This window comes from Grampus griseus (assembly GCF_964374135.1).
Source record: "Grampus griseus genome assembly, chromosome: 1".
NCBI classification, from domain to species: Eukaryota; Metazoa; Chordata; class Mammalia; order Artiodactyla; family Delphinidae; genus Grampus; species Grampus griseus.
Window position 1 is genome coordinate 82913398 of NC_139017.1, and position 23282 is coordinate 82936679.

Here is a 23282-nt window from a genome sequence, read left to right on the forward strand (position 1 = left end):
TATAACAGTATTTGACACAAATTTATACATTTCATCTGTTGAATAAATATTTGTTAATATATATAGAGGAAAAAAAGAGGTGCTGCCTGGATATAGGAATTATCAATTATATGTTGTGTATTTTTATTGCATAAGTAGTTGAGGGCTCCTTGCTCTCTCTTTTAATTGGAAGCTCTTGCTCTTTTAATTGGAATGTTTAATCCTGTTACATTTAATGTATTTAGTGATAAGGTTAGGTTTAACTTTTTGTTTTTTATTTTCTCTTGTGTTTTGTTCTGTTGTTTCTTTCCTGCCATCTTTTAAGTTAAAACTTCTTTGGTATTTCATTTTATATCTACTTTTGGCTTTTTAAGGTGTACCTCTTTATTATTTTCAGTGATTGCTCTAGGGCTAATGATACGCAGCTTTAACTTAAAGCCTACTTAAAATATTGTACTATTTCTCACTTCACAAATAATCTTACAAAAGAATAATTCCGTTTATCAAATCCTCATCCTTTGTACTAATGCTGTATCATTTATTCATAAATGCATTATAAACCCTACCTTCCAGAGTTTTTTTAAATGTTTAGACTCTTAAGGAAATTATGAGGAGAGAAAATAAAAGCCCAGTCTTTTATATTTACCCATTTATTACTATTACTGTTTCTCTACGTCTTTTATCATGTTCCTTTGTCCTGAAGAATATTCTTCAGCATTTCTTGTTTTGTAGGTCTGTTGGCAATGAATACTCTTAGCTTCCATTCATTGGAACATCCTCAGTTTGGAGGGATATTTGCACTATTTATAGAATTCTGGATTGACAGTTTCTTCTTTCAACATGTAAAAGCTGTCATTACTTTGTATTCCGGCCATCTTTGTTTTTAATTATATCATTCATACTGTTCTTGCCTGAATGTTGTTTGACAGTTCTCTGGCTGCTTTCAAGATTTTCTTTGGTCTTCACCATTTGAACCATGATGTATTTAGGTATGTATTTCATTCTGTTCATCCTGTGTGTGTTTCACTGAACTTCTTGTACCTATAAGTTTATGGTTTTCATCAAATTTGGAAAGTTGGCCATTTAAAAAAAATTTTCTCTCCACATTCTTACTGTCTTCTGGGACACCAGTTACACGTATGTTAGACCCTTGATTTTGTCACACAGGTCCCTGAGGCTTTGTTCATTTTCCTTCAGTCTATTCTCTCCCTTCTTCAGATTTTATAACTTTTCATTTGTCTTCATTTTCACTCACCCTTTCTTCAGTCATCTCCCATTTGCTACCAGACCCATGCAGTGAGTTATTTCATTTCAATTATTATACTTTTCTAGAATTTCCATTTTTTAAAATACTTTCTGTTTCTCTGCTGGGATTTATTATCAGTTCATTCATTAAGAACCTGTTTTCAGTTAAATTTTAAATAAATATCCAGTAGCCCATTTGAGATCTTTGCTAAATATAGCATTTGGACTGTCTTGGTGACAGTGCCTATTGAATATGTTTTTCTTTACTCTGAGTCATACTTTCCTGTTTCTTGGAATACCTAGTGATTTTTAATTGAGATTTAGACATTGTGGATGATATATTATAGAAACTCTGAATTGTTTTATCTTCCTCTTCAGACTGTTGATTGTTGTTCTAGCAGGCAGTTTAAATTACTGGCTGATCACCTTGATCTTGTGTAAGCTTGGTTTTATCCTTTGTTAGGAAGGATCTGTGGAAAGCCAAGGTATTTCCCAAGCCCCTCTCAACTTCTATAATCTATTTCTTGGAAGATCTTGTGAAGGCTTGATTTTAGGCTTTGTTAGGACAGGATAGGCCTAGGATAGAAATTATTCCAAGTATAGTCCTTTCATTTAATGTGTAGGCTTTCTGATTTCTCATGTAGATGCCTGGGGAGTTGAACAAAATCAATTCCTCCTCTGGCTCAGCTGGAATTCTGTCTCCCACAACTGCTTGACCTCTAGTTTCTGTCTTACAATGTCAGCTTTATAGCAGCTGCTCTCTGTTAATCCTTGCATAATCTCATCCTGTGTACGTATAGCCCAGATGTTTGCTAAGGACTTGGGAGGAAGGAGGAATTCACTTTTCCTTCTCCCTTCACCCCCACTCTCCAACCTCACCCCACATGGCTCCTTCCATTCTAGTGCCTTGCTCCATGGATTCCAATGGCTCAGGTTGTCCCAAGCCCTAATTTCTGCCTCCTCAGCTCAGAGAGACTTCTGTGTTCTGCTTGGTCTCCAGCCCTCTGTGCTGTTATCATGTAATTGTCTACAGACAGACAAGTGCTCTCTAAGGAACTGCAGAATTTTTCTGCATGTAGTCCAATGATTGAATATAGTTGTACCATGTATTTCTGTCTTATTTTATAGTTTTTGGTGGCAGGGCTAGTCTGGTGCCAGTTATTCTGTCATGGTTAATGGTGGAAGTCACTTTTGTTCCACCTTAATATTTTTTAATCCCTGATTGCAGTTTTCTGTATAGTTAGAGAAGGGTGTTTGTAGATTGTTTTTGAGGATCAGTATGGTTTAAGAGAGTGTGGTTGCTTAGAATCTAATATCAGACATTTTTGTTAAAGAGTAACAGAAGTATAGTTTATGGTGACAGTCACTTGACTGGAACTATATAAGTGAAATTTCTCTAAAATATTTTCCTAAAGAAATACCTTTTCTTGGAATTAGGCTTTTAAATTAAAAAAAATGGATGGACGTTTTGTGATCAGGAAGTTGTTTGTTTGTTTGTTTTGCAATACGCGGGCCTCTCACTGTTGTGGCCTCTCCCCTTGCAGAGCACAGGCTCCAGACGTGCAGGCCCAGCGGCCATGGCTCACGGATCCAGCCGCTCCGCGGCATGTGGGATCTTCCCGGACCGGGTCACGAACCCGTGTTCCCTGCATCAGCAGGTGGACTTTCAACCACTGCACCACCAGGGAAGCCTGATCAGGAAGTTTTGAGGAGCAGGCATCAATTGGCAGAGTGGAGAAAGTGGGGACAGGGTGGGTAGGGTCCACAACGTCACCCCCTCTTCGCTCTTGATGGGGGGAAGGGGTGAGGCAAAGGAACTCCAATCATGCTGTATCCAGATGCATGTGAGGGCTTTGCGGGGTAACCCTCCCTGCATGTTTTATCTCATAACCCTCCATGCATGCTTTATCTGAGTCTCCACCCCCAGAATCTCCAGCTTTTGAAAGTGGCCTGGATAAAGAAGTTGTTGTACTCTTAAAGAAGGGTATGGAATAATATTTCCCATGCCAAAGTGAAAATTAAGCATGAGACCAGATTGATGGACCCAAACCGCAAGCCACTACATTCTTTGGGAGGGAATATCTCAGGGGTAAGGCAGGGTTTTCCACATCTTGTCTCTCATAACCCCTTCTTGGGATAGGGTGCTGAGAAGTGTCCCAAGCAGTGGGTTGTGTGATGATAGGTGAAAGGGGTGGTTGAAGGAACAGCTGCAGACCTGCTGCTTCTAAGCTCACTCCTACCCCATTCTGGGCCAATACAATTTTATTTATTTGCTCCCTCGGATGACTGTACCTTGTGTCCCACTTTCTCCAGTATGCCAGCTGCACTAGCTGTTTGCGGATGACGTATCTTGTGCATTTAACTTTTTTTTCCATAATATAAATATTCTAGTTTTGTATTTTTGTGTATTTTAATCTAAGGCCCTCATTCCTGCACTGTGTTCTTAGGAGGTATGTGAGCAGTCTCAGGGATAAGTTGGCAGCAGCTCCGGGTCTGCACAGCAGGAATACTTTTTATTACTGTATCACCAGAGAGAACAACTGTTTGGAGTGTATAGCCTATTGAGCTACCTCATTTTTGCCAATTAGAGCTGGATTTTCTGCCATAGTGTCCTCTTGAAACTCCTCCATCTTAAGTGTTTCATGGGAGACTGGGTTTTAACTGGGTTGCCCCATGACTTGGTCTCCTTCTACTGAAAGATTGGAAATTGGTCTGAACAGGAAAAGGTGGTGCAGAGAGGTTAGGAGAGGCTGGGCCAGGTAAAAGGCACAGAGAGGGGAAGCCAAGATTAGGCGAAGCCGTCTGTATGTGTGATAAAGGGCTCCTGTTCCAGACCTCTAATCCCAGGGCACAGGACTCGCTTTACATACTAGATCCATCCTTCACTGGATTAGGCTAGGCCTATATGCACAACAGGGTATAAGTGTGTGTTTTTGTAAAAAAAAAAATGTGAGTTGGTAAGGATAGGTTTTAAGAACGATGGCTCTGTACTCATCTTGGGCTGCCCAGGTATGGATATATGAAGCAAGGACAAGATCCTTAACCTTTAACAATTCTGGACCTTTCCTCCTTGGCTTCCAGAGAGACCATCAGCAATGACTTCTTTGTGGTTACCAGAGCCAGTGTCCTGCCCTGCTGCAGCAGTTACTAGTGTCATGGTAGCTAAAGGAGAGTGGGTGTTGTTTACATGCTGTGAGATAACTGCAAACCCACCTCACTGTTGTAACGGGGCAAATGCAGTAGAACTCATTGGGTGATGTACGTCTGATCCTGGGTTCTTGTCTCCACCAATTGCTGCCCCCCTCTAGTTATTGTATTTGGGTTTCATAGGACTTCACAAGTAGCTGATTTGGTGATTGCTAGGTGGCCTAGTTTGTGTAAATATAATGTGTTGATCTTTTCCATGTTCTTTTGGGGTTTTATTGTTTACAAACTTCTTTTTATATTGAGAAAAATAGCCAAAGCATCTTTGACAAAAGGTTCTGCACCACGCAGAAAGATCTGAAACATAAGCTTGGGGACCTCTCTTCTTGAAGTGGGGGGTGGGTCTTGAACCACACTTTCTTTTGTGTTCCCCTTCTCCTATTTCGAACACGAGATTCTGTCCTAAACACTAGATTCCTACCCCCTCCTCTATTTCCCCGTCATGCCCCTCCTCCCCCCACAAACAGCCCATACACCATACATTTAATTTGTGTAGTATCTGCAGTTAAACGATTTGTGCACAAATCCTGAAGTAAGAACTCTCCATCCCTTGTTCCTAGTCTCTTGAATCATGACCATTCCTTGATGTGATTCATGCCAAACAGACTGTTGTCTTTGGATGGATTAAAACCTACTTTAATCTCTAATCCTAGGGTAGAGAGAAACAATGAGGGAGCCTTCCGTGTAGAAAGTGGTGTCGGGAGACCACAAAAGGAAAGCTGAATGTATATCCATGTCACTCAGGAACTTTTATACAGGTGAAAGAAACATGTAAAGTGGCCACAAGATTGTTTAATAGGAGACGGATGAATGTAATTCCATGTTTACTTCTAGAAACCAAAGCTTTGTGTGAAATCTTGAATTTATGGGGAGGGAAGGAGGGTAGAAAAGCGCGTGCATGTCTGTTCTTTCCCTCATCCCTTCTCCACATTCCTGAACTGCAGGAGACTGAGCCCGCTTGAGCTTTGGTGACTCCATCTGGGGAGTGTTCTATTTGATGGTTCATTTTGCTGTGCCAGGTACTTCCTTTCCCATTTGCTATCATTTTGTAACATACATGCTGATCCTTTCCCCTTCCCCTTCTTTTCCCTGGGAAAATTCAATGAATAAAGACTTACTGGTACTGGGGGAAAAAAAAATGGGAGGACAAATGAATGGATAGATTAGGTTTAGAGAATATATTCGCAATCCTATATGTATATTAGAACTACCTATGGAGCTTTAAAAAACAGATGCCTTAGTCTGGCTCTAGACTGGTTAAATAAGAATCTTAAATTACATCCTGGGTATCAGAAATTTTTTTACAGTATATTAGTAATACTGGTAAATCATCCCAGGTGGTTTTTGTTATTCAGTGGAGATTGAGAACAACTACTTCAGAAGAACTTTTGCCAAACTGGGTTTTTAGTTTTGCTGTAAATTCTCCTAAAGTTCAAAAAAGCCTTTCAGATGTGATCCAACTAGCTAGTAGAAATGACATACAAATTCATATCTACTATCAGTCTTCTCAGGAAGGGCTATGGCAACAAATCAAGATTTCCTATCCAAACATATTGTTTTCATGAGATGCATTTATTGTCAGAGAAAAAGCAGCTTGTTTATTGAACTTAAGTTCAGTATTCATTCAGCTCATTTGTTCAGTAGGTATTTGAGTGCTCACCACGTACCAGGTACCATGCTAGGTGATGACTGTACAATAATACAAAAACTGAGACTGTCCTTGCTGTTTTGGGAGTCTTACAGTCTTTATGAGACTTGAGACTGAGTATATGGTTCAATAGTAGTTCATTTCAGCAGTTACCTCCAAAAATAGTTAATTCATTTTGGGTTTGCTGGAAAAAACCTTGTTAATTTTAATATCATAGTTTGTGGATCTATCAAACTATCTGAGGAATGCATAGGCTCAGTGAGTCAGTCATCTGGCAGAATGATTGCTTATGACTAGAAAAAGAATTGGGTATGGCTAAGAGAGATTGAAAAAGAGGAATATCGGGAGAGAAGATTTGAGAAAGAAACATTCAGAGTCATCAGTTATCCATTTGGCAAAGGTACAGATAGGTTGAGATGTATGTTGGTAAAAATGTTGTTAATTGGTAAAATTATTACAAAAGTAAAAAAAGTATTGGTTGATCACTTTTCTTTGCAGCAATGCAAACCTGCCTCTCATCATTTATGGTTCATCTCTGATCTCTGTATGGCTAGTTCTTATCTTTGAGATCTTAAAATAAATGTCACTCTTAATGAACCTTTTTCTCTATACCCAATCTAGAATTTTTAACCATCTATATCCTTTCTGTCACATCAGTCTATTTAAGTTTTGGTTTTCTGATTAATTAGAATGTAAGGAAATGAAGGAGGGGACCCTATTTTGTCTTGTTTACTGTGGTGTTTCTACCCTTTGAATGCTTAGGGCAAATAGAAGAATTCATTGACTGGATACTTTTAAAAAGTCTTAAAAAAATCACAAGGTGTATATATACATATATATATATGTATATATACACACAGAAAAGTATCTAAAAGTACGGTTTAAAGAATAACTAAAATATCTTTAAAAATCTGGATTTTTGTTAGGTATTTCTTTTAGTTCTGTGAGAAAAAACTGCTGAGATGCTAATGGCACCATCATCTGAAAAAGTTTGGGAACCTCTTGACTATAGTTAATTCATTTTTTATTGATAGTAATTTGGGTTGTTTCTAGTTTTGGCTAGTATAAAAAATAAAAACATTCCTTCCCGTCTCCTGGGACACACGTGCGTTTGTTTCTCTAGGGTATGTATTTTGGATAGGAATTTTGTGGTTATATTTATTTTTTAACATAGATTCAGATTCTCTGTGGTTCAGGTTTTCTGTTTCTTCTATCAGTTTTGCAAAGTTATTTTTCTATAAATTAGTCCATTTTGCCTAAAATTTCAAATTTCTTGATACCAGGTTTTATTAATATCTTTTTTTAAAATTTATTTTATTTATTTATTTTTGTCTCTGTTGGATCTTCGTTGCTGCGTGAGGGCTTTCTCTAGTTGCGGCGAGCAGGGGCTACTCTTCGTTGAGGTGCGCAGGCTTCTCACTGCGGAGCACAGGCTCTAGGCGTGTGGGCTTCAGTAGTTACAGCACGCAGGCTCAGTAGTTGTGGTCCTTATTAGTTATCTATTTTATATATAGTAGTGTGTATATGTCAGTCCCAATCTCCCAATTTATCCCTCCTCTCCCTTACCCCCTGGTAATCATAAGTTTGTTTACTACACCTGTGACTTTATTTCTGTTGTGTAAATAAGTTCATTTGCACCATTTTTTTAAGATTCCACATATAAGCGATTTCATATGATATTTGTCTTTGTCTGACTTACTCAGTATGACAATCTCTAGGTCCATCCATATTGCTGCAAATGGCATGATTTTGTTATTTTTTATGGCTGAGTAATATTCCATTGTGTATATATATCTCTATATATCTATATCTATCTATCTATCTATCTATCTATCTATATATATATATACACACATACACCACATCTTCTTTATCCATTCTTCTGTTGATGGACATTTAAGTTACTTTCATGTCCTGGCTGCTGTAAATAGTGCTGCAGTGAACATTAGGGTGCGTGTATCTTTTTGAATTATGGTTTTGTCCAGATATGTGCCCAGGAGTGGGATTGCTAGATTACATGGTTGCTCTATTTTTAACTTTTTGCGGAACCTCCATATTGTTCTCCATAGTGGCTGTACCAATTTATTATACATTCCCACCAATAGTGTAGGAGGGTTCCCTTTTCTCCACACCCTCTCCAGCATTTATTGTTTGTAGATTTTTTGATGATGGTCATTCTGACTGGTGTGAAGTGATACTTCATTGTAGTTTTGATTTGCATTTCTCTGATAGTGATGTTGAGCATCTTTTCATTGTGCTTTTTAGGCATCTGTATATCTTCTTTGGAGCAGTGTCTGTTTAGATCATCTGCACATTTTTGGATTGGGTTGTTTGTTTTTTTTGATACTGAGCTGCATGAGTTGTTTGTATATTTTGGAGATTAATCCCTTGTCAGTTACTTTGTTTGCAAATATTTTCTCCCATTATGAGGGTTGTCTTTTTGTTTTGTTTACAGTTTCCTTTGCTGTGAAACAGCTTTTAAGTTTATTTTCTCCATTCTTTTTTTTTTAATTAATTAATTAATATTTGGCTGCCTTGTGTCTTTGTTGCTGCGTGTGGTCTTTCTCTAGTTGTGGCAAGCAGGGGCTAATCTTCGTTTTGGTGCACGGGCTTCTCATTGCGGTGGCTTCTCTTGTTGTGGAGCATGGGCTCTAGGCCCACGGGCTTCAGTAGTTGCAGCACGTGGGCTCAGTAGTTGTGGCTCGCAGGCCCTATAGAGTGCAAGCTGAGTAGTTGTGGTGCACGGGCTTAGTTGCTCCGCGGCATGTGGGATCTTCTCAAACCAGGGATACAACCCGTGTCGCCTGCATTGGCAGGTGGATTCTTAACCACTGTGCCACCAGGGAAGTCCCTATTTTCTCCCTTCTTGAGATGAATGCTTGGCTTACTAAATTTCATCCCTTTTCCTAATAAATGTTAATTTCCTATTAAGTACTGCCATAGTCCTATCTTAACAGTTTGTTACATGGAATTTTGACAGTTTAATTCAAAAATATTTTCTAGTTTCCATTATAATTTCTTCTTTGAACAGTGGATTGGTTATAGAATAGTTTTTTGTTTAACTTCCAAACACATGCAAAACTTATCTTCCCCCCCCCTTTGAGTTTTAATTTATTTACATTGTGGTTAGAGTATGTGGCTTGTATTATTTCAGTCTTTTGAAATTTGTTAACACTTTATGGGCTAGTTCACCCACCCATTGGTAAACTATGACCTATAGACCAAATCCAATCATGCTACCATGGCTTCTCTCTTTACTGTGAAGGCAGAGGAACAGATGAGCAGTTGTGATAGAGGCCTTAGAGTCTGTAAACTTAAAAATAAGTACTGTCTGGACCTTTACACGAAAAGTTTGCTGACCTCTGGCCTAGTATAAAATTGCTTTCTTTGAAGGTTCTGTGTGTATTTGAAAAGAATGTATATTGTACTTCAGGTGGTGTTCTACACTCAAGTATAGTCCTCAAGTATGTTGTGTTCTATCTATAGCCTCAGTAAAAGAACAAAAGTTTATTCTTTTACTAAGAGATGTGTTAAAATTTCCAGTTATGATTCTCAATTTCTTAAATTCTTCTTGTTTTATCACTGTTTGCTCTCTATACATTTAAGCTATGTTGTCAGGAACATACTTAAAATGATTTTACTGGTGAATTGAGCCATTTGAGTTGACCTGTCTCTTATGTTAGCCTTGAATTTTGTCTTGTTTGCCAGCTTTCTTTTGGTTAGTGAATTGCATGGTATACCTTTTTCCTTTCATTTTTACTTTCTGCTTTGCTGTTATCCTTATGTTCTTGATTGCTTATGAACAAATATGGTTGGATTTTTCAAAATTAAGCCTAAGAATCTTTATCCTTTAGCTGACTTAGTGACTTAAATGTAATGTAAGTACAGTTGACCATTGAACAACATGGGTTTGAACTGCATAGGTCCGCTTATGCGTGGATATTTTCAATAGTAAATACTACAGTACTGCACAATCTGGTTGGTTGAATCCCTGCATGCAGAGGTACCCTGAATTGGGAGTGCTGACTGTAAGTTATATGCAGATTAACCCCTGCATTGTTCAAAGATCAACTGTACTTATAGTTTCATTTAAATCTACCATTTCATCATTTCTTATTTTCCTTCCCACTTTATTTTTCCTTTTTCTGTCTTCTTTTGGATTGGCTAAGTATTTTTCATAATTCCATTCCCCCCATTTTACTAGCTCCAAAGTTATTTATACTGTTTTTTTCTCTTAATTGTTACTTATCAAAGTCTGTACTTAATATGATCACCCACTGCCTAATAATTTCAGACCACTTTAAAACTTCGTTCCCCACCAAAAAACTACTAGAGCCCATCAATGAGTTCAGTAAAGTTGCAGGGTACAAAATTAATATCAGAAATCTGTTGCATTTCTCTACACTAACGATGAACTATCAGAAAGGGAAATAATGGAAACAATCCCATTTATAATCGCATTAAAAAGAATAAAATATTTAGAAATAAGCCTACTAAGGAGATAAAAGGCCCCTGCTATAAGGCAGCAGTCCCCAACCTTTTTGGCACCAGGGACCAGTTTTGTGGTAGACAATTTTCCTCGAACCTGGGCCGGGGGTGGGTTTGGGGATGATTCAAGCCCATTACATTTATTGTGCACTTTATTTCTATTATTATTACATTGTAATATATGATGAAGTAATTATACAACTCACCATAATGCAGAATCAGTGGGAGCTCTGAGCTTGTTTTCCTGCAACTAGATGGTCCCATATGGGGGTGATGGGAGACAGTGACACCCGAAGTGTATTGCTTATGTCCAGTCTACCCTTTAAGATGCAACTTGCCACTTGCCACTCACTGATAGGGTTTTGATATGAGTCTGCAAGCAATTGATTTACTATGGCCTCTGTGCAGTCACACCTCTCTGCTAATGATAATCTGTATTTGTAGCCACTCCCGAGTGCTAGCATCACCACCTCAGCCCCACCTTTGATCATCAGGCATTAGATTCTCAAAAGGAGCGGGCAGCCTACATCCCTCACGTGTGTAGTTCACAGTAGGGTTCGTACTCCTGTGAGAATCTAATGCTGCTGCTGATCTGTCAGGAGGTGGAGCTCAGGTGGTAATGTGAGCCATGGGGAGCAGATGTAAATACAGATGAAGCTTTGCTCACTGCCTGCCACTCACCTCCTGCTGTGCGGCCCAGTTGGGGACTGACCCCTGCTATAAGGCACTGGTGAAAGAAATTGAAGAGGATACAAACAGGTGGAAAGGTATACTGTGTTCATGGATTGGAAGAGTCAGTATTGTTAAAATGACCATACTTCCCAAGGTACTCTAGAGATTCAGTGTGACCCCTATCAAAATACCAAAGATAATTTCCACAGAGTTAACTCAAACAAATAATTTTTAAAATTGTAGGGAAACACAAAAGACCTTGAATAGCCAAAACAATCTTGAGAAAGAACAGAGCTGGAGGTATCACACTCCCTGACTGCAGAGTGTACTACAAAGCTATAGTAATCAAAGCAGCACAAAAACGGACACAGATCAATGGAACAGAATGACGAGCCCAGAAATCAACCCACACACTTATGGTCAGTTAATACGACAAAGCAGGCAAGAATATACAGTGGAGAAAAGACAGTCTCTTTAGTAAGTGGTGCTGGGAAAACTGGACAGCTACATGTAAAGGAATGAAATTAGAACATTCTGTAACACCATGTACAAAAATAAACTCAAAATGGATTAAAGACCTAAATGTAAGACCAAAAACCATAGAACTCCTAGAACAAAACATAGGCAGAACACTCTTTGTTGTAAACTGTAGCAGTATTTCTTTGGGTCTGTCTCCTAAGGCAGAGGAAACAAAAGCAAAAATAAACAAATGGGACCTAATTAAATTTAAAAGCTTTTACACAGCGAAGGAAACCATCAACAAAACAAAAGGACAACCTCTTGAATGGAAGAAAATATTTGCAAGTGATATGACCAATAAGGGGTTAATGTCCAAAATATATAAACAGCTCATACCACTCAACATCAAAAAAAAAAAAGAAAAAGCAGCCTGATTAAAAAATGGGCAGAAGACCTGAATAGACATTTTTCCAAAGAGGACATACAGATGACCAACGGGCACATGAAAAGATTCTCAACGTCGTTAATCATTAGAGAAATGCAAATCAAGACCATGATAAGGTATCACCTCGCACCTGTCAGAATGGCTATTATCAAAAAGACCACAAATAATAAATGTTGGTGAGCATGTGGAGAAAAGGGAGCCCTCTTAACACTGTTAGTGGACATGTAAATTGCTGCAGCCACTTTGGAAAACAGTGTGGAGATTCCTCAAAAAAACTAAAAATAGAACTACCATATGATAACAGCAGTTCTACTTCTGGGAATATATCTGAAGAAAATGGAAACACTAATTTGGAAAGATACATGCACCCCAGCATTCATAGCAGCATTATTTACAATTGCTAGAGATATGGAAGCAACCTAAGTGTCCATCAACAGATGAATGGAAAAAGAGGATATAATGTGTGTGTGTGTGTGTGTGTGTACACACACACACACACACACACAGAGGAGTATTACTCAGCCATAAAAAAGAATGAAATTTTGTGATTTTCAACAATGTGGATAGACTTGGAGGGTATTATGCTAAGTGAAGTAGGTCAAACAGAGAAAGACAAAAATACTGTATGATATCACTTATATGTGGAATCTAAAAATTAAAACAGACCAGTGAATATTTACGAAAAAGAAACAGACTCACAGGTATAGAGAACAAACTAGTGATTATCAGTGAGAAGAGGGAAGTGGGGAGAGGTAATTAGGCATAGGGGATTAAGAGGTACAAACTACTAGGTATATAAGAAATAAGCTACAAGGATATGTTGTACAACACAGGGAGTATAACCAATATTTTATAATAACTAAATGGAATATAACCTTTGAAAATTGTGAATCACTGTGTTGTACACCTGAAACAAAATATTGTACATCAACTGTACCTCAGTTAAAAAATTTTTTAAAACTTTATTCCTCTCTCTCCTTTACTCTCCTTGTAATTATAATGTATTTTAATTTTCTGTTTTCTTACCCCTGTTGAATACACTATTACTGATTTTATATAGTGTTTTAGATTTACTTCACTTTTTTTTACTCTTTAAAATTGTTTTTTAATTGAAGTATAGTTGATGTACAATATTGTGTAAGTTAAAGGTGTACAATATAGTGTTTCACAGATTTATTTCACTTTTTTCCCCGCTTTCTGTTTTTTTCCTTCCACCTTCTCAGACTTCTACCTTGATTCATCTTCCTTGCCTGAAGTTTATTATTTTTAGAATCTTCACTAAACGTCCCCTGGCAGTGAATTTTGTTTTAGTTTGTCTAAAAACATCTCCATTTTGCTTTCATTTTTTGAAATACATTTTTGCTTTTTATAGCATTTTATGTATAGGTTGTCAATTATTTTTTGTTGTTATTAGCACATTGGTTGTACAAGTACATTGCCTTTTTGCCCTTAAGAGTTCAGCAAACATTCTACCTGTTATTCTTTTGAAGGTAACCTGTCTTCATTTTTTGACTGCTTTTTAGGATTACCTCTTTTGATTTGGTTTTCTCAATCTTTGGACTGTCTTTCAATCAGTAATCTCACCAAGTAATGCATCTGTTGTGTTCTTGTCTTTCCTTCTGGAACTCTAACATCTGTATGTTAGACTCCCTTATACCATTCATGTCTCTTAACTTACGTATTTCCCTTTTTTTTTTTTAGCTCTAAATGTAAAACAGGCGTTTTCTTTTGAACAGTCTCAGTTTATGAATATTCTCTTTAGTTATGTTAAGCTTCCATTAAAATCCATTCATTACACTTAAAAAAATTTAAATCTGTTACTCCCCCTTTAAAAAAATTATATTTTGAGATATGAGATTTTTTTGTTTTGTTTTGAGATTCACAGGGAGTTGCCCAAAAAAGTTAGAAGTCCTCTGTATTCTTTACCCCCATTTAAAAATAGTTGTAGCTTGTGTTTCATTCCTTAAATATAGTAAGTAGAGATATTTTGCTTTTGTTAGTGGGTCTTTTCTTTCTCTTTGTTTTTCTGTTGCTCAAGGTGCTTTGTTTCTTTATATATATATGGCTATTTTAAACTATGAACTTCTCATTTTCCTTGAAAATTATTTATGCACGTACTTTGTCTAGAATTATGATGCTTTCTTCAGTAAAGGTTTGAATTTCCTTTTGCCAGTGCATACAAGCACTGCCAGGTTGGGACCATTAAATATCCAGAATGAAGTTGTTTCAGACAACCAGATGATGTGCACTTTGTCTAAAAATCCACATCGGGTGCTTTGTGACGGCTACTTCTAAGGGTTCTTCCCTCTCCTCTTCCACAGCATTATTGTAACTTTCTTTTAGTCCTGTAGAATTGGTAGAGGAGCAGGTTACTCTTATTACATCCTTACATTAAGCTTATAGCTCCTTTAGATCTCTGCCTTACGGTGGCATAGTTATGTGAAACCATCATCATAATCAAAATAATGAACATATTTATCATCCCCAAAAGTTTCACCTTCATATATGAAAGCTGTTTTTGCTGTGTAACCAATTCTAGGCTGACAGTTTTCTTTCAGTACTTTAAAGATGTTGCTGTACTCTATCGTGGCTTGCATTGTTTCCATTGAGAAGTCTACTGTTCTGTCTTTATTCCTCTGTTCTAATGTATCTTTTTCCCTCTAGGAACTTAAAAATTTTTTTTTCTTTATTATTGGCTTTAAGCAGTTTGGAAATAATATACCATTGTGTAATTTTTTTAATGTTTCCTGTGCTTGGAGGATGTTGAGCTTCTTAGATCTATATAGGTTTTATAGTTTTCATGAAATTTGGGAAATTTTACTCCATTGTTATAATTTCTTCCAATATTTTTTCCCTGTTCCCTCTCCCTTCCCATTTGGGGATGCCACTCATACATATATTAGTGTTATTACAGTTGTCCTAAAACTCACTGTTCCTCTTTTGTCCCCTCCCCCAGTTTTTTTCTCTGTTTGATTTCAGATGGGATTAATAGCAGATTAGATGTTACAGAAGAAAATATTAGTGAATTTGAAGAAAGGCAGCAATATAAAGTAGCAGCCTGTTCTACTAATGAAGTCTTAAGTAACTGAAACATCAGTTGATGTCACTGTGTTCCTTTTGAGATTTAATTAAAGTTGGCTTTTGTTTCTTGTTCTATTTATGTGAGAATCCTGATATCTTCCTGAAGCTTTCTTGAGATTTCTACCCTTTTGGTTCTCATCATGGTTGCTCAGAGTGTGTGCTCTCTGCAGCTCTTGCTGAACTTTTATGGCATAATCATCTCCCTTTCATATATTGTCTTGAATGAGGAACATAGATAGCCTCATTTAAAAATTCTCAAAAACACTCTTATGAGGTCTTTATATACATTGTAGGCTTTTTGTTGTTGTTGAAGGATTGAAGTTTTTTATTTTAACAGTGCAAATCATTTAAAATTATTGCCAAAAATAGTAATAACTGGCTTTAAGCTCTTACTGTGCTTTAGTGAGCAAAGTACTATGTTGATTAAGTGCTTTGTGTTGTTTTGATCAATTTAATTTTTGGAGTAGTCCTGTAAGATAAATGCGATGAATATTACACATTTTTCTGAAGAACTGAGACACAGAAAGTTGTCCAAGTCATCTATTACTGTGCAGACAATAATAGTACCTAGTCATTAAGTCTTTCTAAAGATTTAATGAGAGAATCCATGTCAGATACTTCACAAAGTGCCTGAAAACAGAGTAAGTTCTCAAAACAGGCTAATTGTTGTCATTTCTAGATTGATAAATACTGAAATAAAATATGATGTTCCGAATTTTTTAAGAGTAATCTTGACGATAGAGTAGGTGGGTATATTGACAAATTGGCTATAAATGGATGCTCTTTGCAAGTGGATGATAGGTTCAGTGGGGTTGAATCTGTAGTTTATTATATGCTTGAAATTTTATGTAATTCGTATTTATGAAATTTTATGGAATAACTGAATTAAGAAAGAAACTGAGTCAGAATTACTACATATCAGCTTTAAAAAATGTTTCCCTAGATAGTCAATTTGGATACAAACTAAGATAATATATTTCCCTAGAAGTGCCAGAGTAAAATCTTATCAATTGTTAAACACTCTGACAGTTACTAAGAATAATACTGTAATTACTTGGCAAATAGAGTAGCATCCTTGTACAACTCAGAACCTAATAAGACTCTAAATGTGCATTTAAAAGTTACAGTTTGCAGTTAATAGCTAAGTGATTTTCAACCTGAAAAAAAAAATCCTTTTATTCATTTCCCATACTTATGAGAGCCCTCTCTTCAAAAACTTCTTAGCAAACTGCATTAAATAATAATTTATTTCTCAATAAATTACACACACACACACACACACACACACACATATATAAGCATGATTCTCTCCAAAACATGATAATCAGTGGTATGTATATTATCCTGGGTTTCTATAATTCTAGCCAGAAGCACAGAAAGTCTTACTTATAAGGCCCATCATAAGTAAATCATGGGCGTGCATAATTTTTACCTAGACATTTTGAAATACTGAAAATAGCTCAGTGTGGCTAAGACTTCCATGTTAAGAATCACTGCTTCATATGCAGGATTAAAATCTAAGAAATTCCTTGATATATTTACATCTTAACAAATTTATGCTTAATCCATTTATTGGTTATTCTTTCCCCCCATTTCTGAAGTATTTCAACTATTACTTTGATCAGTTCAAAAAAGAAAATTCAGTGTTAGTTTATTCTTTTAGCTAAGAGAATCAGAAGTAGCTTGTAGCCAAAACTACTTCCATATTGTTCTTTTGTTTTTTAAGCTCTAGTTAGTATCTTTCTTCTAATAATACAGTTGAAGTTTATTCAAGTGAAAAGAAACAAGCCTGATTGTCACAGTTTTATCAATCTCTTGATGGTTCACTATTATTTATTATCTGAGTCCAACTTCAGCAAAATGTACAGTGCTCTTTAACATTTGTACCTCCCTGTCTCTTCCAGCTTTGTCTTCTTTTCCTTAGCCCTGAAAATGACAGGTGGCCTCAGAACTGTGTACTTTTGTACATTCAGATTTTTTCCCCCAGTGAAAGCTCTTACCTTCCTCCCAAGTTTGTTTACCTAGAAAGCTCTTACTCATTCTTTAACATCCAGTGCAGATGTCAACTCCTGTATGAGGGGAGGAAAGGACAGACACATAATTTCACCTAGGTGTATCATGGTGTGTTTGCTTGCTACTTGTTCATATGAATACAACAAGACATTTCTAGAAACAGGATTCTGAAACATTTATTTTGAGTTGAGAAAAGAAATAAAATTGTGCAGGGTTAAATTTTGTGAGTTATGATACTAGTTGAACTTTCTGCCAAATGCCTTCTTATTTGCAGACATAATTAAACTCTGGGTCAGAAGATCTTTTCTTCCTCACAATGTAAAGCTTATGTCAAAAGGGTTAGCATGGTAATCTCATATTCCTGCTTCATCTGTACAGATTTAAACAAAGTATTTCATTTTGGACACAGAGAAATTATGGTATAGGAAATAAATAAAATGTTGTTCCTTCAGTGTTTCTTCAATGAAGGAATAGTCTTTGCTCACCTGTGTAACAGCAGAACCTCTTTTAAAAGCCTTTTAAATTAAAATACTCACATGCTTTTGTGCTGTTTAATTAATATATCATACAAGTTATAATGTGCTAGACTTTACATTGTAGACAGTTTTTTTTTTGCTTTAAAAATATTCTTAAAAACATAAAATGATTTGTTTTGTTATGTGTATTTTACTACAATAAAAAATTCTTAGTACACAAAATAAAATCCTCATTAGCCAGCTGTTCTCTATAACAGCAATCCCCCTGTTGCTCTAAACTTTGCCTTCTAATTCTCTCAATTTTTCTTTTACTTCTTGATCCCCTCCATTTAGCAGACTTTCCTTTTGTTAACAACTTCGTAGCCTTTCCTCCTATATTTACCTTAACTGAGACCTTCACTGAAGGCCCAAACATCTAGATGCTTATAGCCTTCCTCTTCATCTCAATTTCTGCTTTTACTTTAATGATTTGTGTCCACATAGACAATTATAACTTTGTCAGTACCTTGAACTTCTCATTTCCGGTGATCTTTTCTTGACTCTGCCTTAGCTAGGCATTCAGTTTTTAGGTTATACCATGGATGTTACTTTATATGGCTCCAGTTAAACTTTCAAATCACCAAAGATGCTGATCTCTGTGACAGAGTCCATTGTTCAAGTTTGTTTATTCAGCTATACCAATTAGTACCATAGCCTGATAGCTCATCTGAGCTACTGTCTTAGAGTTCTAGCTAGTCTTCCCCATCTCTCTTCTTCAGATCTTTTATATTTCTGTCTGATGATTTTCCTGGAATGTAAGTCTGATTATTACATCTTGGTTGGAATTCTTCAAGGGTTTCCTATTACTGAAAAACAAAAATCCAAAAATTAGCATGGTATACCCAGCTCTTCACAGTCTGGTTCTGGATTTTATTATTGTCTCACATTCTGATCTTTGCACGGCTTTCTCTAGGTATGTTGAAGTATTTGTTGTTCTCCACATATGCCTCTGCAGTTAGCATAGGATAATTCTGTTCTGACTTCTCTGTGAAGCATTCCTTGGTGTTGAGGCAGATTTAGACACTGTGTTCTTTTTTTTTAATACATCTTTATTGGCGTATAATTGCTTTACAGTGTTGTGTTAGTTTCTGCTGTACAACAAAGTGAATCAGCTATATGTATACATATATCTGCATATCCCCTGCCTCTTGAGCCTCCCTCCCAACCTCCCTATCCCACCCCTCTAGGTTGTCACAAAGCGCCAAGCTGATCTCCCTGTGTTATGTGGCTGCTTCCCACTAGCTATCTGTTTTACATTTGGTAGTGTATATATGTCCATGCCACTCTCTCACTTCGTTCCAGCTTACCCTTCCCCGTCTCTGTGTCCTCAAGTCCCTTCTCTACGTTTGCATCTTTATTCCTCTCCTGCCCCTAGGATCATCAGTATCGTTTTTCTAGATTCCATATATATGCGTTAGCATACGGTATTTGTTTTTCTCTTTCTGACTTACTTCACTCTGTATGACAGACTCTGGGTCCATCCACCTCACTACAAATAACTCAGTTTCATTCCTTTTTATGGCTGAGTAATATTCCATTGTATATATGTGCCACATCTTCTTTATCCATTCATCTGTTGATGGACACTTAGGTTACTTCCATGTCCTGACTATTGTAAATAGGGCTGTAATGAACATTGTGGTACATGGCTCTTTTTGAATTATGGTTTTCTCAGGGTATATGCCCAGTAGTGGGATTGCTGGGTCATATGGTAGTTCTGTTTTTGTTGTTTAAGGAATCTCCATACTGTTCTCCATAGTGGCTGTATCCATTTACACTCCCACCAACAGTGCAGGAGGGTTCCCTTTTCTCCACACCCTCTCCAGCATTTATCATTTGTAAATTTTTTGGTGATGGCCATTCTGACCTGTGTGAGGTGATACCTCATTGTGGTGTTAATTTGCATTTCTCTAATGATTAGTGATGTTAAGCATCTTTTCATGTGTTTGTTGGCAATCTGTATGTCTTCCTTGGAGAAATGTCTATTTAGGTCTTCTGCCCATTTTTGGATTGGGTTGTTTGTTTTTTTGATACTGAGATGCATGAGCTGCTTATATATTCTGGAGATTAATCCTTTGTCAGTTGCTTCATTTGAAAATATTTTATTCTATTCTGAGGGTTGTTTTTTCATCTTGTTTATGGTTTCCTTTGCTGTGCAAAAGCTCTGAAGTTTCATTAGATCCCATTTGTTTATTTTTGTTTTTATGTCCATTTCTCTAGGAGGTGGGTCAAAAAGGATCTTGCTGTGATTTATGTCATAGAGTGTTCTGCCTATGTTTTCCTTTAAGAGTTTTATAATGTCTGGTCTTAAATTTAGGTCTTTAATCCATTTTGGGTTTATTTTTGTGTATGGTGTTAGGGAATGTTCTAATTTCAGTCTTTTACATGTAGCTGTCCAGTTTTCCCAGCACCACTTATTGAAGAGACTGTCTTTTCTCCATTGTATACTCCTGCCTCCTTTATCAAAAGTAAGGTGACCATATGTGCATGGGTTTATCTCTGGGCTTTCTATCCTGTTCCATTGATCTATATTTCTGTTTTTGTGCCAGTACCATACTGTCTTGATTACTGTAGCTTTGTAGTATAGTCTGAAGTCAGGGAGCCTGATTTCTCCAGCTCTGTTTTTCTTTCTCAAGATTGCTTTTGCTCTTCGGGGTCTTTTGTGTTTTCATACAAATTGTAAAAAATTTTTGTTCTAGTTCTGTGAAAAATGCCATTGCTAATTTGATAGGGATCACATTGAATCTGTAGGTTGTTTTGGGTGTATAGTCATGGTATATCTCTCCATCTCTTTGTATTGTCTTTGATTTCTTTCATCATAGACACTGTGTTCTTATTGCAGACTATGTACGCCTCCAGTATAGCTCATTTCACAGTGTAGTATCATTTCATATTTGTGCCTATTTATTATGAAAATATAAACAATAATGGATTTTATTTTACCCATGTATCCCTAGCGTATAGAAGAAGCCCTAAAATACTTGTTGACTTAATGAGCAATTTACACAGAGGTAACAAAACTAGCAAAGAAAACCATTCTGCCTTCCTAGCAAACAAAGAACTGTAGTCTTGTACTGTCTAATTTTCACTATTATAATATTAGCAAATCTTAACATATACCACTTTGTTGACAAAGTTAAAATAAAACTCTGGTGTTGGTCATATTTTTAATTGATATAACCCTTTTGGAAAAGTTTGACAATATTTACAGTCTAGAACTGAAAAATTATTTCAAGGGTGATTGCAACAACAAGATAAAGAATAAAGTCAAATGCAGAGTTGCACATACATTGTGACTGAAAAGACTAAGGAACTAGATATTACAATAGTAGCAGTGATTTTATGTTGTTGGAACTGTGGGTGGTTTTCCCACCTTTGAAAGTATTTTGTATAATGTGGTTGTATTTTATGATTTAAAATGTATACAGCTTACACCAGTATTTAGGTTTTTATAAAAATGCAATCCTGAATCAAAACTCTAATTTAAGAGCACTTGAACAGTTTTGAGTAATTTTTTTTTCTTAATAGTGCCTTCACAGTGTCAGGTTAAGAGGGAAAGGGGATTGGTAGTTAAAAGTTGCTGGTAACATAGAGGGTGTGTGGCCAGCATAGAGTGTTGATCATTTAAGTAAGGTTTCAAGATTGACTCATGCAGCAGTTTTTCATTTGCAAATCGTAAATTTTCCCTTTTAAATGTAATTTTTGTTTTTGTTTTAAAGGTATCAATTTTTAGAAGAAGCTTTTCAAAACCAGAAAGGTGCAATTGAGAATCTACTGGCTAAGCTTCTTGAGAAGAAGAATTATGTTCATTTTGCAGCTACTCAGGTGCAGAATAGGTAAGTATGTTTCCTTAAAACTATAATTTCAGTTTAAGGATTATTAAACACGATGGGTCCAGTTTAAATTGTTTTCCTTCTATATTATATTAAGCATATATAGAAAACATTGTTTTGGAGGGGTAAATGGTATGTTTGAGTTTGGATTATGATAATTGTTAATTAAAGAGAATTTAATTGCTTCAAATTTTGAATACTCTTTTAGGATACATCTTTGACTATTTTATAATTAATATGGCTCTAGTCTTTGTCAGCCTTAGTTAAATGTAGAAAAACCAATTAATGTGTAGAGAGTTGAATTATAAAATTTTAACTGGAGACTGTGGAAGACAGGAGAGAGTATGAACGGTGGTGGACAAATTAATTTTCCATCTGTAAAACAAGCATTAAAAACAGTACTTATCTTAGTGGTATTATTATGAGAACACAGTTTCTGGCATATAGTAAACGCTCAAATTGTAGCTGTTGTTATTTTTATCAATAACACTGTCAGTTTTTAAAAATCCTATTTTCGTTCATTTCTCAATAAACTAAATTTATTGATAAAGCAAGGGGGACTGGGACTTCCCTGGCTGTCCAGTGGTTAAGACTGCATGCTTCCACTTCAGGGGGCACGGGTTCAATCCCTGGTTGGGGAACTAAGATCCTTCATGCCACAAAGTGGGACTAAGTTCCATAGTGAGTAGGTTAAGAAGATTAGGACTCTTAAAGGAATCCTTAAAGACAAACACTTGGAGCTGGCATAATTAAAACCCATATGTTCCTAGAGGTATGAATAGGGTTGATATGTGTTTATTCTTCAGATTCACAAATATTGAGACTTTTAGAATACTAAAATTAATTTATGATGATTTAAAATGACACATAATAAATACTCAAAAAGTATTGAAGATGAATGAATAGTACATTGTATATTATTGATACATTATAAAATAGTACATTAGATATTAGTAAGAATTTATAACTTTCATCTTAAAAAGTGATACCAAAGGAAAATAAAGGCTCCTCAGAGGTTGTAGATAATATAAATATATAGATATTCAGTAGTCATGGTTAGTTCTCGTGGATATGTCAGGATGTTTTTTATATTGCTGATATATTATAGATGATATTGGAGAGGATAACTGTCTTCTCATAAATTACAGATGGATGTCCTTTCCAGAGAAAGGATAGTGAGATAATTCATATGGCAATCCCATATTTTTATATGTATATTTTGTGTATATGTTCCTGAATCTGTGTAGAGAAGTGAAGTTTACAAGATTGCGTAGGGTTGGGGAGACTATTTCATCTCCAGAAAGCTTAAAAAAAAAAAAGTATTAAAGTAATAAAATGTCTATACTTCTGTTAGATTCTTCGATGACCTTTCTCCATTTTTTAATGTACATTCATTTTTTTTGCTGCCTTCACAATTGAGCATATATTTAAGCATGCTTAAATTCAGGGGAGTTTGCTTTCAGCATGCGTAATGGTTTCAACCTTTGGCTGAATCGTTTTAAGGTTATGTGTTCTTACCACTAGTGATCAGCATTCTCATTTTTAAAAATGTCTTCCACTCATTTTAATAAGATAAGGACAAAATTGAATAAAATTTTTAAATCAGTGCCTGAAGTACAAAGGAGAGAAAACTACATTTTTGACCCGGTGTATTCAAGTTATTCAAATTTGAATTTGGTAAATGAAAGGCAGTTTTAGCA

General features: G+C 36.1%; 1 protein-coding gene across 2 annotated transcripts in view; it reads left to right on the top strand.

Annotated features, from left to right (window-relative positions):
• TRIM33 (tripartite motif containing 33) overlaps positions 1–23282 on the top strand; it is a gene marked incomplete at its 5' end in the record, with an annotated part of 141231 nt that overhangs the window by 83437 nt on the left and 34512 nt on the right. For both annotated transcript variants that reach the window (XM_082650025.1, XM_082650026.1), the window contains one exon: positions 21469–21585. In XM_082650025.1, the coding sequence (XP_082506151.1) occupies positions 21469–21585 (117 nt within the window). The remainder of the gene's footprint in view (positions 1–21468; positions 21586–23282) is intronic.